The sequence below is a fragment of the Hemitrygon akajei genome, chromosome 10 (assembly GCF_048418815.1).
Source record: "Hemitrygon akajei chromosome 10, sHemAka1.3, whole genome shotgun sequence".
NCBI classification, from domain to species: Eukaryota; Metazoa; Chordata; class Chondrichthyes; order Myliobatiformes; family Dasyatidae; genus Hemitrygon; species Hemitrygon akajei.
In genome coordinates this window covers 48,337,199-48,360,338 of record NC_133133.1, presented here as the reverse complement: position 1 = coordinate 48,360,338, position 23,140 = coordinate 48,337,199, and the positions used below count along the sequence as shown (strand labels likewise).

At 39.1% G+C, this 23,140-nt stretch overlaps 1 protein-coding gene across 7 annotated transcripts in view; it reads right to left on the bottom strand.

Annotated features, from left to right (window-relative positions):
- Positions 1-2,293: 2,293 nt before the first annotated feature.
- LOC140734355 (rho GTPase-activating protein 6-like) overlaps positions 2,294-23,140 on the bottom strand; it is a 278,830-nt gene continuing 257,983 nt past the window's right edge. For all 7 annotated transcript variants that reach the window (XM_073058205.1, XM_073058206.1, XM_073058209.1 and 4 more), the window contains exons 11-12: positions 15,137-15,390; positions 2,294-7,835 (exon numbers count right to left, since the gene is read on the bottom strand). In XM_073058205.1, the coding sequence (XP_072914306.1) occupies positions 7,207-7,835; positions 15,137-15,390 (883 nt within the window). In that variant the 3' untranslated portion in view covers positions 2,294-7,206. The remainder of the gene's footprint in view (positions 7,836-15,136; positions 15,391-23,140) is intronic.

Here is a 23,140-nt window from a genome sequence, read left to right as displayed (position 1 = left end):
GATTATTACTAATGCTTCCATGATCTCTTCAGCCACCTCTTTCAGAACTTTGAGGTCTACACCATCTGGTGCAGCTGACTCATCTACCTTCAGACCTTTCAGTTTCCCAGGAACCACCTCTCTAGTTATGGTAGCTTCACACACTTCATGCCCTCTGGCACCTGGAATTTTCACCATACTACCAGGGTCTTCTGTAGTGAAGACTGATGGAAAATACTTATACAGTTCATCTGCTATTTCATTGTCCCCCATTACTTCCTCTCCAACATCGTTTTCAATGATCGAATAACCATTCTCACCTCTCTTTTACACTTAATGTATCTGAAGAAACTTTTGATAAGCTCTTTAATATTAATAGCTAGTTTACTTTCACATTCATTATCATCTTAATGTCTTTTTAGTAATACTGTAATACCGATACATCTGACTTTGCCTTCTCAAATTTCAGCGTGAATTCAATCATATTATGATCACTTTGCCTGAAGGGTTCTTTTACCTCAAGTTCTCTAATCACTTCTGGTTCATTGGACATCACCCATTCCAGAACAGCTGATCCCCTAGAGGACTCAACCATGATCTGCTCTAAAAAGCCATCTCATCAGCACTCTGGAAATTCCCTCTCCTGTAATCCAGCACCAATCTGATTTTCTCAATCTACCTGCATACTGAAGTCCTCCATGACTATAGTGACATTGCCCTTTGGGCATGCATTATTTTTATCTCCTATTGTAATTTGTAGGCCACGTCCTTACTACTGTTTGGGGGTCTGTAGACAACTCCCATCAGGGCGCTTTTTTTTTAAACCCTTGCAGTTCCTTAGTTCTACCCACAATGATTTAACATTTTCAAACCCTATGTCACCTCTTTCTATTGACTCAATTTCGTTTTTTTACCAACACAGCAACGCCACCCTTTCTGCCTTCCTGCCTACCCTTTCAATACAGTGTGTATCCTTGGACATTAAGCTCCCAGTTATAATCTTTCAGCCACGATTTAGTGATGCCTACAAGTTCATACTTGCTAATTTGCAACTGTGCTGCAAGTTCATCTACCTTACTCCGTATCCTGTGTGCATTCAGATACCACATCGTCAGTCCTGCATTCAACCTTTCCGATTTTGTCACACCATGTTTAACCTTTTGATTCCTAACTTTGTGTGAGGTCTTACCAGCATCTGCCTCCACAACCTCTCCACTAACTGTTCTGGCACTCTGGTTCCCTTTCCTCTCCAACTCTAGTTTTATCCCACCATGCGGCATTATCAATCCTTCCCGCTAGGAAATTAGTCTCCCTCTAGTTTAGGTGCAAATCGTCCTTTCTGTAGAATTCCCACCTTGATTTAAAAATCTTACACCCTCCCTCCTATACCAACTCCTTAGCCATGTATTAAACTGTATAATCTTCCTAGTTCTAGCCTTACTAGCATGTGGTATAGGTAGCAATCCTGAGATCACAACCCTGGAGGTCCTGCCCTTTGTTAGCACCTAACTCCCTGAACTCCCTATGCTGAACTTCATCACTCATCCTATCCATGTCATTGGTACCTACATGGACCATGAGTTCTGACTTCAGAATGCTGAGGACTCCATCCGAGATATCCTGGACCGTGGCACCCGGGAGGCAACATTCCATCCTGAAATCTTGTTCTGACCCACAGAACCTCCTGTCCATTCCCCTAACTAATGAATCCACCATTACCACAGCGTGCCTCTTCTTCCCCCTTCCCATCTGAGTCACAGAGACAGACTTAGTGCCAGAGACCTGACCACTGTGACTTCCTTCTGTTAGGTCATCCCTCCCCAACAGCAGCCAAAGTGATATATCTGTTGTTGAGGGGGTAGCCACAGGGATACTCTGTATTGGCTCCTTGACCCCTTTCCCCTTCCTGACTGTCACACAGTTTCCTGTGTCCTGCACATTGGGTGTAACTACCTCTCTATATGTCCTATCTATCACCCCTTCAGCCTCCTGAATGATCCAGCATTCATCCAGTTCGAGTCCCATCTCTTTCACGTGGTTTGTTAGAAGCTGCAGCTGGATGCACTTCTCACAGGTGTAGTTGGCCGGGTTACTGGAGGTCTCCCTGCCTTCTCACATCCCGCTAGAGGAGCATTGTACTATCCTGCCTAGCTGAGCAGATATGAAGATGTTAGTTAAACACAAGAGACAGAGACTAAATAGTCAAGAAAAAATGGAAATTTGAAAAATACAGTAGTGTTCACCAGCAGATGAGATTTGAGAGCTATCACACAGCAATGACAGTTTTCTGTTGAAGAAACAAAACATCAGGCTGTTTTCTGGATGAAGTAGTTTATTGGTTTTAAATAGCTCTTTCAGATGCAACACAGCAGTAGGAGACAACGATCACAGGTCTGTTTTGCCAGTCAGCATACAAGGAATAACTTACTCCTTGTGTCTCAACATCAGCAGGCAATTAAGTCACTGTATTTACTCACAAGAGAAGCCTAAGATGGGAAGTGCTGGGAGAGGCTGGAGATTGGGCTGGTATGTGATGAAATCTGAAGCGAACACACCTAACCTTCCTAAACAATCTCTTAAAAGAGGTATATACCTTAAGCTGCCTGAAAGCCCTATCTGATAGCAGCTGCTTGGAATAAAAGGCTTTAAACTGAGATGCTCTAAAATTTAATTGGGCTACCTTCCTGGGACTGTGACTTTTGATTTTTCATGCATCAAATCATAAAATTTTCCAACATAAATGGGTACCTTTCAGCCTATTTTGGTTGAACTGGCTCCTTGGCCAATTGCACTGGTCCCATTCCACTGCCTTTTCTCTGCAGTCCTGCACATACTTGCCCTCCTCATGCATTTGGCTACCTTTTTAAAGAACTGTGTGCATTCTTACTGCCTCTCCAGCTCCTTAATAAAGCTATGAAGCTGATGTAGTCAGGGCCACATTCATTGACTTAGATGGCTTCATCAACACCTCACTTTAAGCACAGGTACTGGCCTGTCATGCACAAGACATCGGATCATGGAGCCCTGCCATTGATATTATGGCAGAGTGAAGCAAATGGATAATTTGAAAATCACAGTCTACCTTCTACAACAATCGAGTTACTATGTTCCTTGTGTTTAAAATACAAGCGAGGTTGCAATAACAAGAGGCAGATAAACATGACTTTGAAGCACATTACATGTAGTAAAATCATATTTGTTTGAAAAGGAATTATTAATCTCTATGCAGCGTAACTGGAGATAGAGCACATTAGAGGAATGTCTAGGTGATCTGAGCTGGCTTTAGATTCAATTATGAATAAGACTTGCAGTTATCAAATGTTCTGTGATCCCATTACAATCAAGCAAATTGGAAGGTTCCCATCTGATTATTGTGTTTTGAATTTAAATCGACAGGATAGAACTGAAAAGTCAGGGTTGTAGTTCACAATTTCATAGATAGTGTCAATAATCAATACCAGGAATAACAAAAAAAGACCCTCATTTCAAAAGTCATTCCAAAAAAAAAGAGCAGGATTCTGATTCACATTTAGACAGCCGGTCCATGGCCTCCCGTCATGCCAAGATGAGATCACCCTCAGGGTGGAGGAGCAACACCTTATATTCCATCTCGGTAGCCTCCAAGCTGATGGTATGAATATTGATTTCTTCTTCCATTAAACTAATTACCCCCTCCTTCCTCTATTCCTCACTCTGACTTTTACCTCTTCTCACCTGCCTATTACTTCTCCCCCTGGGTCTCCTCCTCCTCCCCTTTCTCCTATGGTCCAATATCCTCTCCTATCACATTCCTTCTTCCCCAGCCCCTGACCTTTTCCACCCACCTGGCTTTACCTATCATCTTCCAGCTAGCCTACTTCCCCTCCACCCACCTTTTTCATTCTGGCATCTTCCCCCTTGCTAAAGAAGGTCTCGGCCTGAAATGTCAACTGTTTATTCCCATCCACAGATGCTGTCTGACCTACTGAGGTCCTCCAGCACATTGTTTACATTGCTCTAGATTTCCAGCATCTGCAGTACCTCTTGTGTAAATAAGAGCAGGAGAAGTGCATCTGGCTCATCCATGCATGGAGAGCTGGAAGAATTCATTGGAGTCAGGGAAATGAATCACTGATCCATCGATATTTTGAGTGGAGACACTTTTAGCATCTTGGAACTATAAGATCAATATTGAGATGAAGGATCTGGACCCAAAATATCACTGTCCTTTTCCCTCCATAAATGCTTTCTGACCTGCTGAGTTCCTCCAGCACTTTGTGTGTTGCTTTAGATTCCACCATCTGTAGACTTTTTCATCTCCAACTAGCCTAGCAATCCTGCTCTGCCATTTAATAGTTTGTTATTTCTTTAGTGATACAATGTGGTGTTGGCCCTTCTGGCTCTTCAATCCATTCTGCCCCAGCAAGCCCTGACAAACCCGATTAACCCTCATCTGATCATGGGGCAATTTACATCGACCAATTACCCTGCCCAACATATCTTTGGATTGTGGGAGGAAACTGGAGCATCCGGAGAAAACCCACGTATTCCATGGGGAGGACGTACAGACTCCTTACAGGTTAGCGCAAGAATTGAACTCCGGCTGTAACAGTGTCACGCTAAATGCTACGCTACTCTGGTGCCCTTCTTTTTCTTCTGATCGATTTTCTCTAAGTTCTTGGTTTTCTGGTATCTCCCTGCTAGTTCCGTAGAAATTACCAGTGTTCCTGTCTATCACTTGCTTTTCCTACTTTACATGCTCTTAGAAATGATTCAGCATTTCCATAACCACCTTTGCTTGAAGATTTGTTTCGCTTTGTTGAGTCCCTCTTTCTGATTGGCATAAATTTCTTATGAGCATTATGAAGTAGGAGTTTGGTTATATAAAAACTGCTGATCTAAAAACCTTTCCTGTAGTCTATTTTCCCACTCCATTCTAGGCAGGTCTACCTTTATACTCTTGCAATTAACCCTACTTAAGCTGAGGACATCGCAACCATAAGACATGCGCTCAGAATTAGGCATTTTGGTCCACTACAATAATATATTTTCTCTCTTAAGCCCATTCACATTTGATACCCTTCCTTTTCAAGAACCCATCTGCCTAAATCCCTAGTGTAGCTTTGTCTTCTCAGGATGCCACAATTTGGAGGCCTATAGTCTGTAAGTGTCTTTTTTCCTTCTGCTGCTCCTTTCTCACTCAGGCTGACTCCACATCATCAACCACTGCATCGATATGACTGCTCTCCGCAGCACTGATACTTTCCTTTATTAACCACTCCACCCCTTCTCCTTTCCCTTTCTACCCATTTTGTTTTGCAACATTGAGTTGCTTTTTCTAGTTACGTTGCAAACCACATCTCTGTACAAGATCCAACTCATTTGTTACATATGTCCCATCCATAAATTGTATATCCATTCATATAAAAATCCGCAAGCTCTGACTTATTACACTTACTTTGGATAAATGTCGTACACATGTTCTTATATTTCCTACCCTTTCCTATATTTGGTTTTCATCTTTACTATCCTGTCACTTTTCTCTCATATCTTTTGGCTTATTAAATTCACTGTCACTTGAACCATTCCTGCACCGCCTTTACTTCAAAACTCTGTCAATGCCTTTATTAGCCCAGAAGAGAGACTCTTAACCCTGGCAATATGCAGGCAACACAGACTTGGGATGCTCTAGCCCTACTACAGAGTTTGTTCCTCTAACTGTGCTATCCTCTGTTACAGGTACATTTCTCTTTCATCCTGTAACTTTAATGACCCTTGCATCATACTGCTTTGGACAGTTTGCAGACCCTCCTTGCAGTCTCCATATTATACCAAACAGAGAGCAAAAACCTTGTACCTGTCAGACAAGGATAAGGGATGAAGCTCCACTGAGATTCTTCTACATTCCTCTCTTGTAGTCAAATCATCCTGACCCTGACCTCTGATTAAATATGAGAGTATGAATCCAAGGGGTATGTTACCTTGCAAAACACCACATCCAGGTAACTATCCTCATTCCGGATGCATCACAGTGTCTGAAGCTTGGACTCCAACTTTGATCCAAAGTTCCTCGAGCAGCCATCATATGCTGCAGATATGGCTACTATGAAGCGCTGGAGTCCACTAATTCTCACATGTCACACCTTCAATATATTGCCTATCATCCATCTGTTCTATTTAACTAATTTGGTAAATGTAAATAAATTTAATTCAAACTAACTAAACACGTATTCCCTAGTTGTACTAATGTTCACTGATTTAAATCTCTTGGCCATATAGAAGAGAGTGGGAAGATAGATCTGCCAATCAAATGCTTACTTTCCTACAATGTCACATCCAACAAACTGGTTGATGAATACTTGTTCCTTTCCAACTAGATTTTGCTCCCTGTCTTGGGCCTCCACTCATTTTCAAATCTCAAGCACTTTCAAACCTAAGACTTCCACTTCTACGTCTAATCTCTTGTTCTCAAGTCCCAGGCCTTCAGTAACAGAATGTTCCCAGTCCACACCACTGAACTAGTCAGTGCACACAAAGCACTATGTTATTTACAAACACTAAAGAAGTTTTTAAATTTGATATAATAGTTCAAAGGCAAGCAAATATTTCATTTTTCCTTGCTTACCTCAATGAGTTGAAAATTTTCCTTGTGAGACTGAAATAAGTAAATGAATTGGAGGCCATGATGAAACAGATTGTTATAGCAGTGGAAACAGCTGGGCTGCCTTTCATTAATTTAGACGCTCACTTTCCTCCAATCCCAAACATGCTGGGCATTACTTTAAATGTCTGCAATTCAAAGCTGTGACACATGATGCACTGAAAATGATTTGCACTTCCTTTAAATAAAGTGTTAATGCACATGAGATATAACATTAAAGTTCTGCTGAAGTTAGGCTTCTGCACAGAGAGGCAACTGCCAGTGGAATAGCAAATATCATTTAAATATCCATCAGGAGAGTTTGTGATGAATTAATTCATTAGAAGTCATGTGATAGGTCAAATGGAGATCAGTTAACACAGTACTGCAGTTTACAGAATGCATAATGTATATTAACAATTAACAAGACATAACAAATTTAAAATTGCTCCTATATATATTGAAGTAACATCCTATTGTAAGAAAGTGTCATGGGCCTGCAATTTTAGTCACTCTCTCCCACATTTGCTGCCTGTCATGCTGAATATTTCCAGCATTCTCCATAGTTGCTCCTTTTCAAATGATCCAGGAGATAGTCTTTTCCAAAACTATACAGCAGTTTCACGAAGGGAATCTTTTTTCTGATCACTTCTGAAGTTAAGGTGTTGCAGCTGTTGGTTTCTCAGACCTTTGCTTGGCGACTCATCCCCGGTGTCCCTCTTCACCCACACTTTAGCTTCTGTTCCCCCTTGGTATGCTTCATTTGGCAGTACTGCACACCTTTCAGACACCTGAGGAATGAAGCTAGATTCAATCATTTGCTTGCTCCTCAAGCGTTCATTGTCAGCTGAACTGGCTGCTTTACTGAAGTTCTTGGAGTCCCTGTCCATCTTAGCAGCATATGGTTGTATCATGTGACTTTTATATTTTGTAGAAAGATCTGAACGTACTCTTCTTAGTTTAGCTGCACCTTTTGAGCTCATCAGCTCCTCAGTGCTGCTCGCAAATAATCGCATGTAATTCAGACTTGAAAGCTTGTGATTGTTGTGGTGCTCGAGCTGGCAGTCGGGAACTGATGATATGGGTGGAGGTTTGCTTGTCGATATTAATGCTGTGCTCTCTGCTTTCTTCACAGATGCTGCCATTGGTTGTGAATGAACTGATGTCAGGTTTTCATATGAACGGGATGCTCTTCGCTGACGGAAGGGTTTTCTCTCACTGGACTCTTCACAGGGATCTAAAATAATTAAGAGATAATTAATAATTTCCTGCTGATCTTGCTGAATTGAAGGGGAGCAAAACCCTTTTACTCTAAAGCAATGAGAATTATCCTCACTAAACCAAGGATCTCTCAGTAGTCTTTTCTCATTGGTTCTCATATTATCCTTGTCACACAGAGTGTATAATTGCAGATTTTCCTTCATATAAACACAGTATGTTAGTAATTGTAATACTAATTTTTCACCACCAGATAGGGCTGGCAACATATAATATAACAGCAAAGATGTAATGCTGAGAATTTACAAGGCATTGGTCGGACCACATTTGGAATATTGTGAGCAGTTTTGGGTCCCTTATCTAAGAAAAGGTGCTGGCTTTGGAGAGGGTCCTGAGAAGATTCACTAAAAGGATTCCAGGAATTGAAGGGTTATCATATAAACAGTTTTTAATGCTCTGGGCCTGAACTTGCTGGAGTTTAGTAAAATGAGGGGGGATCTCCTTGAAACCTACTGAATATTGAAAGGTCTGGATAGAGTGGAAGTGGGGAGGACGTTTATTGTGGGTGAGACTAGGACGAGAGGGCACAGCTTCAGAATGGAGATGAGGAGGAATTTCTTTAGCCAGAAAGCAGTGAACTTGTGGAATTCACAGCCATAGCCAGCTGTGGAGGCCAAGTCACTGAGTATATTTAAAGTGGATGTTGATAGGCTCTTGATTAGACAGTGCATCAAAGGTCACAAGGAAAAGGCAGGAGAATAGAGTAGAGAGGGATAATAAACCAGCCATGATGTAATTGAGGAGCAGACTTGATGGGCTGAATGGTCAAATTCTGTTCATGAATCTGATAGTTTTATGATCTTATATGCTGCAATTATTTATGAGTTTGGAGCTAGAGTAATCCACTCAACCCTTCAAGCCTGTTGTGCATGCCTGATTTGATTGTAACTCTGCATTCATGTCTACACACAGTAGCCTTTCAAACTCTCAGGTATCAAGAGTCAATCTATATCTGCCTTAACAAATTTCCAAAACTATGCTTCTGTCTCCTTTGGAGGAGAAACATTCCAAAGATTTACAGCCCTTTGAAAGAGAAAAAAAATACATCACCTCTATCTTAAATAGGAAATTCTTTATTTTAAGCAATGATTCCTTATCTTTAGATTCCATCACAAATGGAAACATCCTCTCCTACTTACTCTGCTAAAACAGTTGCTGATTGATAATGTATTAAATTATGATACGTCCAGAAAAGTATCAATTACAGAGTTAAGTAGCAGTAATCAAGTGTATCTGTTGGAATGAATGCTGATGACCTGATGGAGGTCACTAATTTGTTGTTTTTGCTGTCTTTTGGGAGTACAAATATTTCCACTTGTGAATGGTACTATAAATAAGGAAACATAAATGCAAAATAGTAATGAATCCAGCAGGGAAATTAGGATAAGGATTTTTGGATTCCAAACAACTTTTTTACTGTTTTCAGTTTCTGGCCTACAATAATTTTACTGTGAGGGAGCCATTGAAAAGGAAGAAACACAAACAATAATTAGTTGTAAATCAGTAAGAAAATTTAATAGTAGTTTTATTTTGTAAAATGACAAAATATAGAAAGTCTACTACTGGGGAGCAACAGAATGCTAGAAGCTAAGTTTGCTTGTTTTGCATTGCAGACCTTATTGCAAAGATGGATTGAGTGGGAGTGCCTGTTTTGACAGGAGATTAAGGTCTCCCCACAGCTGGCAGTACCAGTAAGCTACTAGAGAATTGCATGCAAGTACTTCCTGTTTAAGACCTCTCCCTCACCAAGCTAATGCCCACGGGACTCCTGTGAAGCAATTGGATGAAGCTGCACACCAACTGCCAAACTTGATGTCCTCAGTTGTATGTACAATATCTTTGACTTCCAAAATTCGGTTTAGCTAAAGTCAACAGAACTGAATTGTAGAAGTGGAGCACTGCTTAATTTATTGAATGGGAATATATACAATAGATATACAGTAGGGTGTTCAATGACATCAGCAAACATGGCAAATGATTGTGGCAGCATACTGGGACTCATCAGGTATCATATAATGTATTTAGTGTAAGTTATGCATTGGACTTTCACTGTAGGCTGAGAATACCTTTGAAATGCTGCCTTCTTCATAACTATTTGATAAACTTGATGCAAGACTTTCTGAACATGACAGGTCTGGCCCTTGATCTATTCATGCTTTGTGGTTAAAGCCGGCAGAATGGTATTTTTTGGTTTAGTTGTATTCAGCAGGTGATGAGGGTCCTTTTCCTTGTACTGGTGAATTTCAGATGGCAACAGAATTCTACATTGCTGTTAGGTACAGAATCACATCAAAAAGGTATGGAATATGCAATGTCACTGCTATGGTGGTATGTCATCGATTTCCTCATTATCTGACACAAATCTAATACCAATAACCTTCAATTTTGATAGCAGAAGTTTGAATATCCATCAATGTATAACAGGAAAGCAATCTTATGAGAGAAAAGCAGTGAAGCAGTCAAGAAGGTGATGGAAGAATAAGCTGAATGTACGTATGGATATTGAACATAGAAAGAAATAATTTCTCAGGATATCTGAAAGTGCTTTCAAGTATGCCACTAACCTGATAGATAAGAAGAAATCTATGTTTGTATAAAACTCTGAACTAGGTAACCAAAGGGAACATTCTGGGGGAGAGTGATTTAAAATAGAAAGGGATACTGGCATGTGGGAGTACAATTTCAGCCTGACTTTTGCTTTGTAATGACGATGAAACTCATTGTGTTCACGATCGTTATACTGTCAGTAATTTTGAGCTTTTGTTTTGTAACTGCATTGTTTAGGGAGATCTCAATGACTTTCTGTTCCTCTGCAAGGTTCACTGGTTTTCTGCCTTTTTTCCCCCCACACGATCATGAGAAATCATTTGAATTGATAAAGAATTCTGGTATCTAGGAGACAATAAGCAGCTTGAAACTGTTGCACACTGTTCAATAAAATCAAAATGATTTTTTTTTTACTGGAATATCAAGCTATAATTAGTGTTAGAAATCCTCCTGGACAAAAGAAACTCATTTTATATATTCAGTATTTATTGGAGTTCCGTCACTTAAATAAATTTTAGAAATTATATTGCAGCTTCTTCTAAAATATATCAAAATTTCCCTCTGGAAAACGTGTAAAATACTTGCTAAAAGTTATACTTTCATTATTATAATTTATTTTCTGAGAATTATTTGATGCAACAGTATATTCAACTAACACGACCACATCTCAGATGGAATGACACATGACAACCTCAGAGATTGGTGTATCTCTAGTGGCAGCTTTCTTTGAAAGTGTTGTCTTGACAACTGGACCACAAAACACAAAAAAATGCATTTATTGTACATAATGTTACACATTGAATCATATTATTTCCTGCCATAGGTGCAATTACTGTGGAGGCTGAATAAAAGGGATTGTATTCTTTGCTCCATGTCTCAAAGATTTCTTTCTATTTTCCCTCCATACTATATAAGATTGTGCTCTGAAAGTGCATGATATCTCCTGCTATTGAGATAGAATGGACATTCCCACTTTTGCCCAGCCAGTCTACAGGGTCTGATTCTTTCCTGTGAATGATGAAGGCAGAGGAACAGCATGGTGACAGTAATGCATTTGTGGGAGGCCAGATACCTATCCCAGGATGTTACAGAACACAGCTTTTTCCACATTTTTTGTCTGATAAGTTATTTATTCCAGCAGGAAGTATTCAAACCCTTCCAGTTCTGAATGTGCAGTCCAAATTGCAGGACAAAGATTTTCTAGGATTTGGTGAGAGCCAGGGTTGTAACATCACCGTAATTTTAATAATATTGGTGAAAAATGTGCATTGATCTTTGTTTACTGCATATTTGCCACATTTTGTTGAAAATTCTTTTTTTATATATTTTTAATTCAATTTTCATAGTCTTGACCAACTTGTTTCATCAATATTAATATTCAATTCTGTTTCCCATTTTTGTCTTGACTTAAGGATTCCTTGTTTAAGTGTCTGTTTTTGAATCAGATTATACATAAAATAAGTAATTTTTAAAATTTTTCCTTTTGGAATTGAAGTTTCAATTTCATTAGGTTTCGGCAATAACATTGTTTGACCCAGCTTATCTCTTAAGTAAGCCCTTAATTGAAAATAACAAAAAAAAAGTGTTATTTGATATTTTATATTTACTCTTTAATTGTTCAAATGACATCAATATACCTCCTTTATAACAGTCTCCTATACATCTAATCCCCTTTTGGTACCAATTATATAAAAGTTGATTATCCATTGTAAAAGGAATAAGTTTATTTTGAATCAGAGGTCTCCTTGCTAATAAAGATTTCTTTATTTCATCATCAACATTTATTTTATTCCATAAATCAATCAAATGTTTTAATATAGGAGTTTCTTTTTTTCCTGTATCCATTTAGATTCCCATTTATATATAAAATCTTCCAATGTATTTTCTCCTATTTTATCTAATTCTATTCTAATCCACACCGGTTTTTCTTCGTCAAAAAAAGATGAAATAAATCTAAGTTGATTTGCTTTTTAATAATTCTTAAAATTTGGAAGTTGTAACCCTCCTAAGTCAAATTTCCATGTTAATTTTTCCAACAATATTCTTGACATTTCCTCACACATTTATTTAACTCTTGAAAAAACTTCTGCGGCAATTGTATTGGTAGTGTTTGAAATAGATACTGTAATCTAGGAAATATGTTCATTTTTATAGCATTAATTCTACCCACTAATGTCATTGGTAACATCATCCATTTATCAAGATTCTCTTGAATTTTTTTCAATAGTGATAAATAATTTAATTTATATAAATTCTTTATATCATTATCAACTCTTATACCTAAATATTTTATACCATTTATCTGCCATCTAAATTGAGTTGCTAATCGACATTGACTATAGTCTCCTTTAGTAAGGGTTAAAATTTCACTTTTATCCCAGTTTATTTTATACCCTGATACTTTCCCATATTCTTCCAGTCTAGAAGATAATTTACGCAACAAATGCAATGGAAGCAACATCATCAGCAAATAAATTAATCTTATATTCCTCCCAATTAACTCTAAAACCCTTAATATCTGAATCAGTTCTAATTAATTCAGCTAATAGTTCTATTGCCAATACAAATAAAGCAGGTGATAATGGACAACCTGGTCTAGTTGATCTTTTTAACTGGAATGGTGTTGAAATTTGGCCATTTGTCACTACTTTAGCGTTGGGTTAGTATTTAAGGTTTTAATCCAGTTTATAAAAAGTACTCCTAACCCATATTTTTCCAATCTATCAAACGCTTTTTCTGCATCCAAAGCTACTGCCACACTCATTTCCTCCCTCTTTTGCACCAAATGAATTATACTAAGTAACCGAGTTACATTATCTAAAAGTTTAAAGATTTACTAATTTCTCCTTTTATGGAGTTAATACGTTAAGCAGAAAGAACACATAAACTTCCAGAATCTTTTCCGACAGCGATTTTAATAGTATTGCCAAAAAAAGATAGAAATCCTTTAAAACCAGCATCATATAGGCCTATTTCTTTGTTGAAATCAGATTATAAAATAATAGCAAAAATGTTATCTAGTAGATTATCTAAATATTTATGAAAATTAATACATGGATCAAACAGGATTTATTAAAAATAGACAATCGTTGAAAAATTCTTGATTGAATAAACACTCAGAATTCCAAACTTTTTTAGCACTTGGTGTGGAGATGCATCAGTTACAGATATCAGTAATCTTTTTTTATGATTTTTAAATTTACCATTAGGGGTAGCCATGGGAGTGTAGCAGTTAGCACAACAGCTCAGGGTGCTGGAGTTTGGAGTTCATTTCCAACATCATCTGTCTGTTCCCGTGGAATACATGGGTTTTCACCAGGTGCCTCCAGCATTTTGTGTATGTTGCTTGGATTTCTAGCATCTGCAGATTTTCTCTTGTTTGTGTAAGGGCCTAGTTCATGTTGTAGCTCAATAAATACTTTAACAGCCGAATCAATAGGAAGAAGGATATAAACTGGATAGCAAATATCATGTTGTTTCTGTTACTTACATTCTTAATGTTAAGCAATGAAAGCTATGCTTCTTTAGATAGCAAATCATCATGTCATTGCATGATATTCTGTATGGCCCCACAGGATATTCAAATAATAGAAGAATCTTATTTCTTATATTGGAAAATATATCCTTAATTAATAGTACAGTGAAGCATTAGTTATTGTGAAGCAATAGTACTGTGTAAAGTTGTCTGAAAAGTGGATTATATAATGTAAGGCACAGAGAATGAAAATTCAAGCATAATGTGCATAGACTGTGCACTAGCAGTCTTAGATCGGAGATGCAAGGAGTACTAGAGTAGTGATGGTGGGTTCTTAGAGTATTAGGAGAATGTTCCAAAGCTTGCAAGCAGGGTGAAGTGAGCATGGCATTTAAAGGTATTGACTCTCACTTTTGGTAGTGTTAGAGGAAAATTATTTTCAGATCTTAAGAATGGAAGTGAAGGTTTTGCCCGAGGGCCATTAGAAATTCGACATTTGGTGTGTGTCCATGTGTCCATGGAATAGTTAGATGGTGGTGAGAACTCTGGCTGCGCAAGGAAATGTGGAACCAGAGTATCTGAGATTGGAAAAGGGAGATAGCAAAAGGAATGTCAGCATGTGAATGGGAAGAAGCTTATGGATGTTCCGCAAGTCCAAATCAATGAAACTTTTCAAGATGAAGAACGTGGAAAAGGTAATTTGGGCTTGGAAATAGGACAAATGTGACAGAGCCACAAAGTAAAGCAATTGGCAGAGAAAATAAATGAAGGTTCTGGTCATGAATGGTGACTATGGGGATGGGGGGCAGTGGAAATCTGTTGAATGGAATGAAGAGCATGAACCTCAAAATGGGTGGGAGAATCCTCTCACTGAAGCATTTCCAGCAAAACGAAAAGAGGGGTAATGATACATGCTGGCCCACTAACAGGAGCAGCCTGCAAAAATCAATACTCTCTCCTAGCAGGCCTTCCCCATGCCTGAATGGAACCATTTAAAAAGCTCATTTACACTGCCTATCTGGATAATCACCTTTTAAAGTGTGCACTAGATTCTCTATAGCAAAGCATTACTATTTTTATGTTAGTAAAGGGAAACTGTTAATTAAAACTAATCCAAGAAAATGAGCCAAGTTCAGGATGGCAGTGTGCGCTTTTCTGTAAATCTAATGCTTTTTCAATTGCAGATTTAAATTTATTTTCATGAATAATTTCTATTACAACTCAAACAGATCTCTTACTTTTTAGCAATCGGGGAGGAAAGACCTTTCCATCAACGTGATGTGCATGTTTAATGAATGCCAGTGCTCCTGGTACTTTATACAACTCAGAATCCGAACACTTCTTCCTCTGATCCTGCAGAGAGAGACTTTCACAGAAGCTGGGTGAGATATTCACTGGTGTGGTATCGCTGCTCTGGGAGCAGAGGCCACGTGCAGATTTTGCACAGGGATGCTCTGCCATCACAAATGCTTCATTTCCTTGATCTAAATCCCTGTATAAATTGAGGAATGTAGCATTATTTGAAAAAAAATCATGTCCAGTTGCCCAATCTATGACAAAAAGCAAACATGTCTCGTTTATACCCAGTTTAATTGGTTTCAGAAGTCTGCATGCCAATATCTTGGTTTCCTTATGTAGCAGCATAATGTTATACCTATTGCTCTATATTTATCCAAGTTATAAGGAATCAGAACAGAATGAAAAACCATAGAAAGGGTTATGCTACAAGTTTGGCTCTGCACTGAGTTTTTTTTGTGCCACTGATGGTGATTGCTTCCAATCTGCTGAACATATCATGTGCACATCTTTTCACTGAGACCTATTCCTGCTCAGAAAGCGGCCAGTACATGTTACTCATACGGCACAAGACAGACTCTTTACTCCTCATGCAATGTTGATTTCCCTCCAAATTAGACTGAGATGATCGAGCTAAAAGATAGCCACCATGTTTTTTTTTCGCAGGTGATTACCTGGAAAAAAAAGCTAATTAGAGAGAATTGTGGTAACTGCAAATATCAATAAGGGTGAAAGCCTTAAAAATTGGACAAGGTTCAGATTATACCAGCAGCCATATCCCTTACCTATCCTGTCAAACATAATTGTGTTGGTGACCACAGGCCCTCAACGTGAGAGTGTGGGGTATGTACGGACCTGTGGAAGAGGGTGCCCTGGTGGAAGAGGCAGTAGGATACCTTGACCAACTGCCCACATTTATTCTGCAAGCAGTTCTCATCTACACAGAGCAATATGTGAGGAGATATCACTTCAGCAAGAGGATGGTAATTGAGATCTACCATGTGCTGCAACCAAACTACAGCCAGAGAACTATCTAGGGACTGTTTGCTAATGATTCTTTAAGTGATTATTCAGTACCTTATTCTGGCGTATTCCTAAGTGCACTTTCCAACGGGTTTTAATGGATGCACTGTCCTGAGTATAGTCCCATCCTGAAATCTTCAGGGGGTTGACCATGGAAACTTCAACCTCAGTAGCAATAAAGAGATTCCATATATCACACGTATCCTGATCTTTGAACTTGATGCCTCGACGAATAAAGGCAAACATGTCATATGGCTTCTGAACCACCCTGTCAACCTGTGTAACCACCTTCAAGGAGCTATGAATTTAGACCTCTATATCCTTCTGCTCATTAACACTTCTACGGATCTTACCTTTAACTGTGTACTGTCTCTTTGCATTTAACCTACTTCACATATTTCCAAGCTAAACTCCGTCTGCCATTACTTTGCCCATACCTTCATCTGATCCATATCATGTTGTATTCTCTGCCAGTCTTCTATGCTATCCACAATACCATCAACCTTCATACTTTCTGCAGACTTACTAATCCACCCATCTAGATTTTCATCCAGATTGTTTATATACATCACAAACAGGAGAGGTCCCAGTACAGATCCCTGCGGAATACCATTAGTCACAGACTTCCAGCTAGGATAAGTCCCTTTGTCTATTACCCCCTGTCTTTTAAAGACAAGCCAGTTCTGAATCCAAACTGATAATTCATCATTGATCCCATACATCTTAATCTTCTTGATGGCCCTCCCATGAGGGACCCTGTAAAACCTATGTAGACAACATCTGACCTCTACCTTCATCAATCACCTTCATTATCTCATCAAAAACTCAGTCAATTTAGTAAAACATGACTTGCCCAATACAAAGCCATGCTGGCTCTTCCTAATTAGGCCATAGTTCTGCAAATACACATAAACCCCATCCCTAAAAATTCTCTCCAATAACATTCCTACCATGGATGTGAGACTCACTGGTCTATAGTTTTTTAAATTGTTCCTTGTTCCCTTCTTGAATAATGGAACAACTTTAGCAACTTGTCTGTGTCCAGAGAAGACATGAAGATATTGGTCAAGGCCCCAGCAATATCTTCTCTTGCCTTTCTCAATAATCTGGAACATATCCTATCAGGCCTGGGGACTTATACTCCTTAATGCTCTTTAAGACACCCAACACTACCTATTTTACCTCAAAGTGCCCTAGCACGTCAATATACTCAGTACCAATCTCCTTATCCTCCATATCCTTCTCCTTGTTAAATACTGATGTAAATCACTCATTAAGGACCACACCCATATACTCTTGGCATATTTTTCTGCAGAAGTGGTTTGCCATTGCCTTCACCTGGGCAGTGTTTTCACAAGGCAGGTAACCCCAGCCATTATCAATACTCTCAGAGAAGATTGATGTATCAAAACTAAAAACATGACACTTGTGCAAAATAGCTACTTCTCTTTCTCAGGTAGCAAATACTAATAAAAGTATCCAGAATTGGGCCTGCAAGTTCTGCCCAGAGGAAATTAACATACCATGTTTTTAACAGTCCATATAACATAGTCAGAGAACATAGCCATAGTCAGGGCCTCTAAATCCCAATCTCTCTCTATGCACAAAACTATGATCATAAAATCCAGCCTTGAACCATGAAACATAGGGTCTATATCAAAATCATCAAAGGAGATTGGAACTATCATTTGCATGGCCTTTAATAAATCTTCAGAATCAGAAGGAGAGACCACTGTACATGTACCAGGGTCCAGTCCTGAATCAAAGCTAACAGTTTTGTGACCATGTTTATTAAGTACCCTGGCCTGGTCAATAGGTGCATTTGCAAACAAGAGCTCCATTCTATTTCAATTAAAGCCAAAGAACTCTTGAAGGTCAAAAGTAACATTGTAAGGACATTCTCAAAGCAGATCTGAGAACATTTGGGATTGCAACTGAATTTTGAGAAATTCAAGCAATAAAGAAACTATTATGGTGCCAACATCATGGGAAATCACACTCTCAAGAACTGAGAGGATGCAGGATGGAGGGCTTCAGATTTATAGATAATTGTGCAGTTTTCCAGGGAAGGTGGAACCTGTTCTGGCGGGATGGTTTACATCGGAACTGGAGGGGGACACATATTCTTGCAGGTAGGTTTGCTAGAGAGGGTCCAGTGGAGTTAAACAGGATATGAGGGGGGAGGGGAAACAGAGCGTAGGAACAGATGTATGAGAGAAGGAAGAAAAAGACAGTAAAGTTCTTTGTAGTGTTAGAGTTAAACAGAGGGGAAGAGGTGGAGAATTTCTTAAATGCATTTATTTTAATGCTAGGAGCATTGTAAGAAAGGTGGATGAGCCTAGAGCATGGACTGATACTTGGAAATATGATGTTGTAGCTATTAGTGAAGCATAGTTGCTGGAGGGGTGTGATTGGCAACTAAATATTCTTGGATTTTGTTGCTTCAGGTGTGATAGAATCGGAGGGACAAGAGGGGGAGGTGTTGCGTTGCTTGTCAGAGAAAATATTACAGCGGTGCTCTGGCAGGATAGATTAGAGGGCTCATCTAGGGAGACTATTTGGGTGGAATTGAGGAATAGGAAAGGTGTAGTAACACTTACAGGGGTGTATTATAGACCACCTAATGGGGAGCAAGAATTGGAGGAACAAAATTTGCAAGGAGATAGCAGATATTTGTAGTAAGCACAGGGCTGTGATTGTGGGAGATTTTAATTTTCCACACATAGACTGGGAAGCCCATACTGTAAAAGGGATGGATGGTTTGGATTTTGTAAAATGTGTGCAGGATAGTTTTTTGCAGCAATACATAGAGGTACCAACTAGAGAAGGGGCAGTGTTGGATCTTCTGTTAGGGAATGAAATAGGTCAGGTGATGGAGGTATGTGTTGGGGAGCACTTCAGGTCTAGTGATCACAATGTCATTAGTTTCAATATAATTATGGAGAAGGATAGGACTGGACCCAGGGTTGAGATCTTTGATTGGAGAAAGGCTAACTTTGAAGTGATGTAAAAGGATTTAGAAGGAGTGGATTGGGACAATTTGTTTTATGGGAAGGATGTAACAGAGAAATGGCGGTTATTTAAAAGTGAAATTTTGAGGGTACAGAATCTTTATGTTCCTGTTAGGTTGAAAGGAAAGGTTAAGAGTTTGAGAGAGCCATGGTTTTCAAGGGATATTGGAAACTTGGTTAGGAAAAAGAGAGATATCTACAATAAATATAGGCAGCATGGAGTAAATGAGGTGCTCGAGGAATATAAAGAATGTAAGAAGAATCTTAAGAAAGAAATTAGAAAAGTTAAAAGAAGATATGAGGTTGCTTTGGTAAGAAAGGTGAAAATAAATCCAAAGGGTTTTTACAGTTATATTAATAGCAAAAGGATAGTGAGGGATAAAATCGGTCCCTTAGAGAATCAGAGTGGACAGCTATGTGTGGAGCCGAAAGAGATGGGGGAGATTTTGAACAATTTCTTTTCTTCGGTATTCACTAAGGAGAAGGATACTGAATTGTCTAAGGTAAGGGAAACAAGTAGGGTAGTTATGGAAACTATGATGATTAAAGAAGAGGAAGTACTGGCGATTTTAAGGAATATAAAAGTGGATAAATCTCCGGGTCCTGACAGGATATTCCCTAGTACCTTGAGGGAAGTTAGTGTAGAAATAGCAGGGGCTCTGACAGAAATATTTCAAATGTCATTAGAAACAGGGATGGTGCCGGAGGATTGGCATATTGCTCATGTGGTTCCATTGTTTAAAAAGGGTTCTAAGAGTAAACCTAGCAATTATAGGCCTGTCAGTTTGACGTCAGTGGTGGGTAAATTAATGGAAAGTATTCTTAGAGATGGTATATATAATTATCTGGATAGACAGGGTCTGATTAGGAACAGTCAACATGGATTTGTGCCTGGAAGGTCATGTTTGACAAATCTTATTGAATTTTTTGAAGAGGTTACAAGGAAAGTTGACGAGGGTAAAGCAGTGGATGTTGTCTATATGGACTTCAGCAAGGCCTTTGTCAAGGTTCTGCATGGAAGGTTAGTTAGGAAGGTTCAATCGTTCGGTATTAATATTGAAGTAGTAAAATGGATTCAACAGTGGCTGGATGGGAGATGCCAGAGAGTAGTGGTGGACAACTGTTTGTCAGGTCGGAGGCCGGTGACTAGTGGTGTGCCTCAGGGATCTGTACTGGGTCCAATGTTGTTTGTCATATACATTAATGATCTGGATAATGGGGTGGTAAATTGGATTAGTAAGTATGCAGATGATACTAAGATAGGTGGCGTTGTGGATAATGAAGTAGGTTTTCAAAGTTTGCAGAGAGATTTAGGCCAGTTAGAAGAGTGGGCTGAGTGATGGCAGATGGAGTTTAATGCTGATGTGTGAGGTGCTACATTTTGGTAGGAATAATCCAAATAGGGCATACATGGTAAATGGTAGGGCATTGAAGAATACAGAAGAACAGAGTGATCTAGAAATAATGGTGCATAGTTCCCTGAAGGTGGAATCTCATGTGGATAGGGTGGTGAAGAAATCTTTTGGTATGTTGGCCTTTATAAATCAGAGCATTGAGTATAGGAGTTGGGATGTAATGTTAAAATTGTACAAGGCATTGGTAAGGCCGAATTTGGAGTATTGCGTACAGTGCTGGTCACCGAATTATAGGAAAGATGTCAACAAAATAGAGAGAGTACAGAGAAGATTTACTAGAATGTTACCTGGGTTTCAGCACCTAAGTTACAGGGAAAGATTGAACAAGTTAGGTCTTTATTCTTTGGAGCGTAGAAGAGGGGGGACTTGATAGAGGTATTTAAAATTATGAGGGGGATAGATAGAGTTGACATGGATAGGCTTTTTCCATTGAGAGTAGGGGAGATTCAAACAAGAGTTTGAATGACATGAGTTGAGACTTAGGGGGCAAAAGTTTAAGGGTAACATGAGGGGGAATTTCTTTACTCAGAGAGTGGTAGCTGTGTGGAACGAGCTTCCAGTAGAAGTGTTAGAGACAGGTTCGGTATTGTCATTTAAAGCAAAATTGGATAGGTATATGGACAGGAAAGGAATGGAGGGTTATGGGCTGAGTGCGGGTCAGTGGGATTAGGTGAGAGTAAGCATTCGGCATGGACTAGAGGGGCTGAGATGGCCTGTTTCCGTGCTGTAATTGTTACATGGTTACATGGTTATAAGAATAATTCCTTTCTCAGGAATGAGAAAGAGAAAACACAAAACAAAGTGAAAAGGAATGACACGAACTTAGCCAAATCTTCCCTTGACCTAAATGTGTAAGTCTGACTTTGGGTTTGAGCTTTGAAGGTTTGAGTCAATGCAAGGTGTATAAACTACATAGATTCCAGAAAAATTTAATATGGAAGAGAACTTCCTCATCCTCTGAGGTTTGCCAAGAGATCATTAAAAAAAACTGACTTCACACTCTCATTCAAGGGCAAATAGGAATTATTATTAAATGGTGGCTGCTAGTGATGCCTACATTTCATAAGTGAATAAACATTTTTAAGTATTTATCTGTAACTTGTCTGATGGTAACTGTATCAATGCTGACCACCTAAGTTAATGAATATGAGAACAAATCAGATCAAAGCTATATTTTAAAATCAACCACTTACAAACTAATCACGAATGAGTGCATACCCAATACCTAGACTCCTCATTCCTTTGCCCTATTTTGCTCCTACATAGTAATTTCCTCTGTTGAGGAGCCTACAGGCAGCTCTTGAGAAGGTATCTCTCAAGAATGCCAAGCTTTAGAGAATATCACCTTGGCATGAAAGACAACCTGAGTGAACTGGCTAACAGGTAACAGAGGGCAGAATGACAACAATAAGATTACAACTTCGTGTGTATGACCTCTCTGTCTGTGGAGATAACATGTGGACAACCCATTCCCCTGCTTTGGCTGTTTACCGCTTGCTAAATGAAAGCAGAGCAAAAGACCATAAGATCGTAAGACATAGGAAGAGAATTAGGCCATTTGGCTCATTGAGTGTGCTCAGCCGTACCAGCATAGCTGATATATCATCCCTTCCAAACCCAATTTTCCTGCTTTCTTCCTATAACCTTTGACACCTTTACTAAAGGGTTAACTGAAGTTTAACCTTTGTAACCATTGACAGCATTACCTTGTACCGTACCTTGTGTTCTTATGCTTGACCTCTCAAAATCAATGCCAGCATTACATTTGCCTTCCTTACCACTGACTCAACCAGCAAGTTAGGGAATCCTGCACGAAGACTCCCAAACCCTTTTGCACCTCTGGTTTCTGAATTTTCTCCTCTTTTAGAAAACAGTGTATGCCTTTATTCCTTCTACCAAGTGCATGATCTTTGACATCCTTACACTATATTCCATCTAGTAATTCTTTGCCCATTCTCCTAATCGGTCTGTGGACTCCCTGCTTCGTCAACTCTGCTTGCCCCTCCGCCAATCTTCGTATTGTTCACAAACTTGGCTGCAGGTGAAGGGGCAGGAAAACTAGAGCCAAAGACTTAAACACCTAATAGCTTGCAAGTTAGAAGAGAGTGTAGGATGTACAATATGTGAATGGAACATGAGCAAGAGAATCATTGTGTTCTATGGTGCCACTGCTGAATCTGAATCTGAGGGCAGCTGAACCAATCTTGCAAGTTCTCTACCCTCAACTCCACCGAGCCTTTAGATGTAAGCCTGCCCTCCAACTGCATGCTATGTTTGAATAATTGGCATCCAGTTCAAACTATGTGAAGTGGGCGTAAAGCAATCATGAAGATGAAGCCAAGCATATGATCACTAGAGAAGTGTCCTGATTGATTGTTTGATGACCTATATGTATTATATAGAACAGAGTAAATGGCTAGACCAGCAGTGGATTTGAGATGGGACTTTTAGGTCATTAAACTTTATACATCATTCTCTGGATGTCCTTCAAATCTTG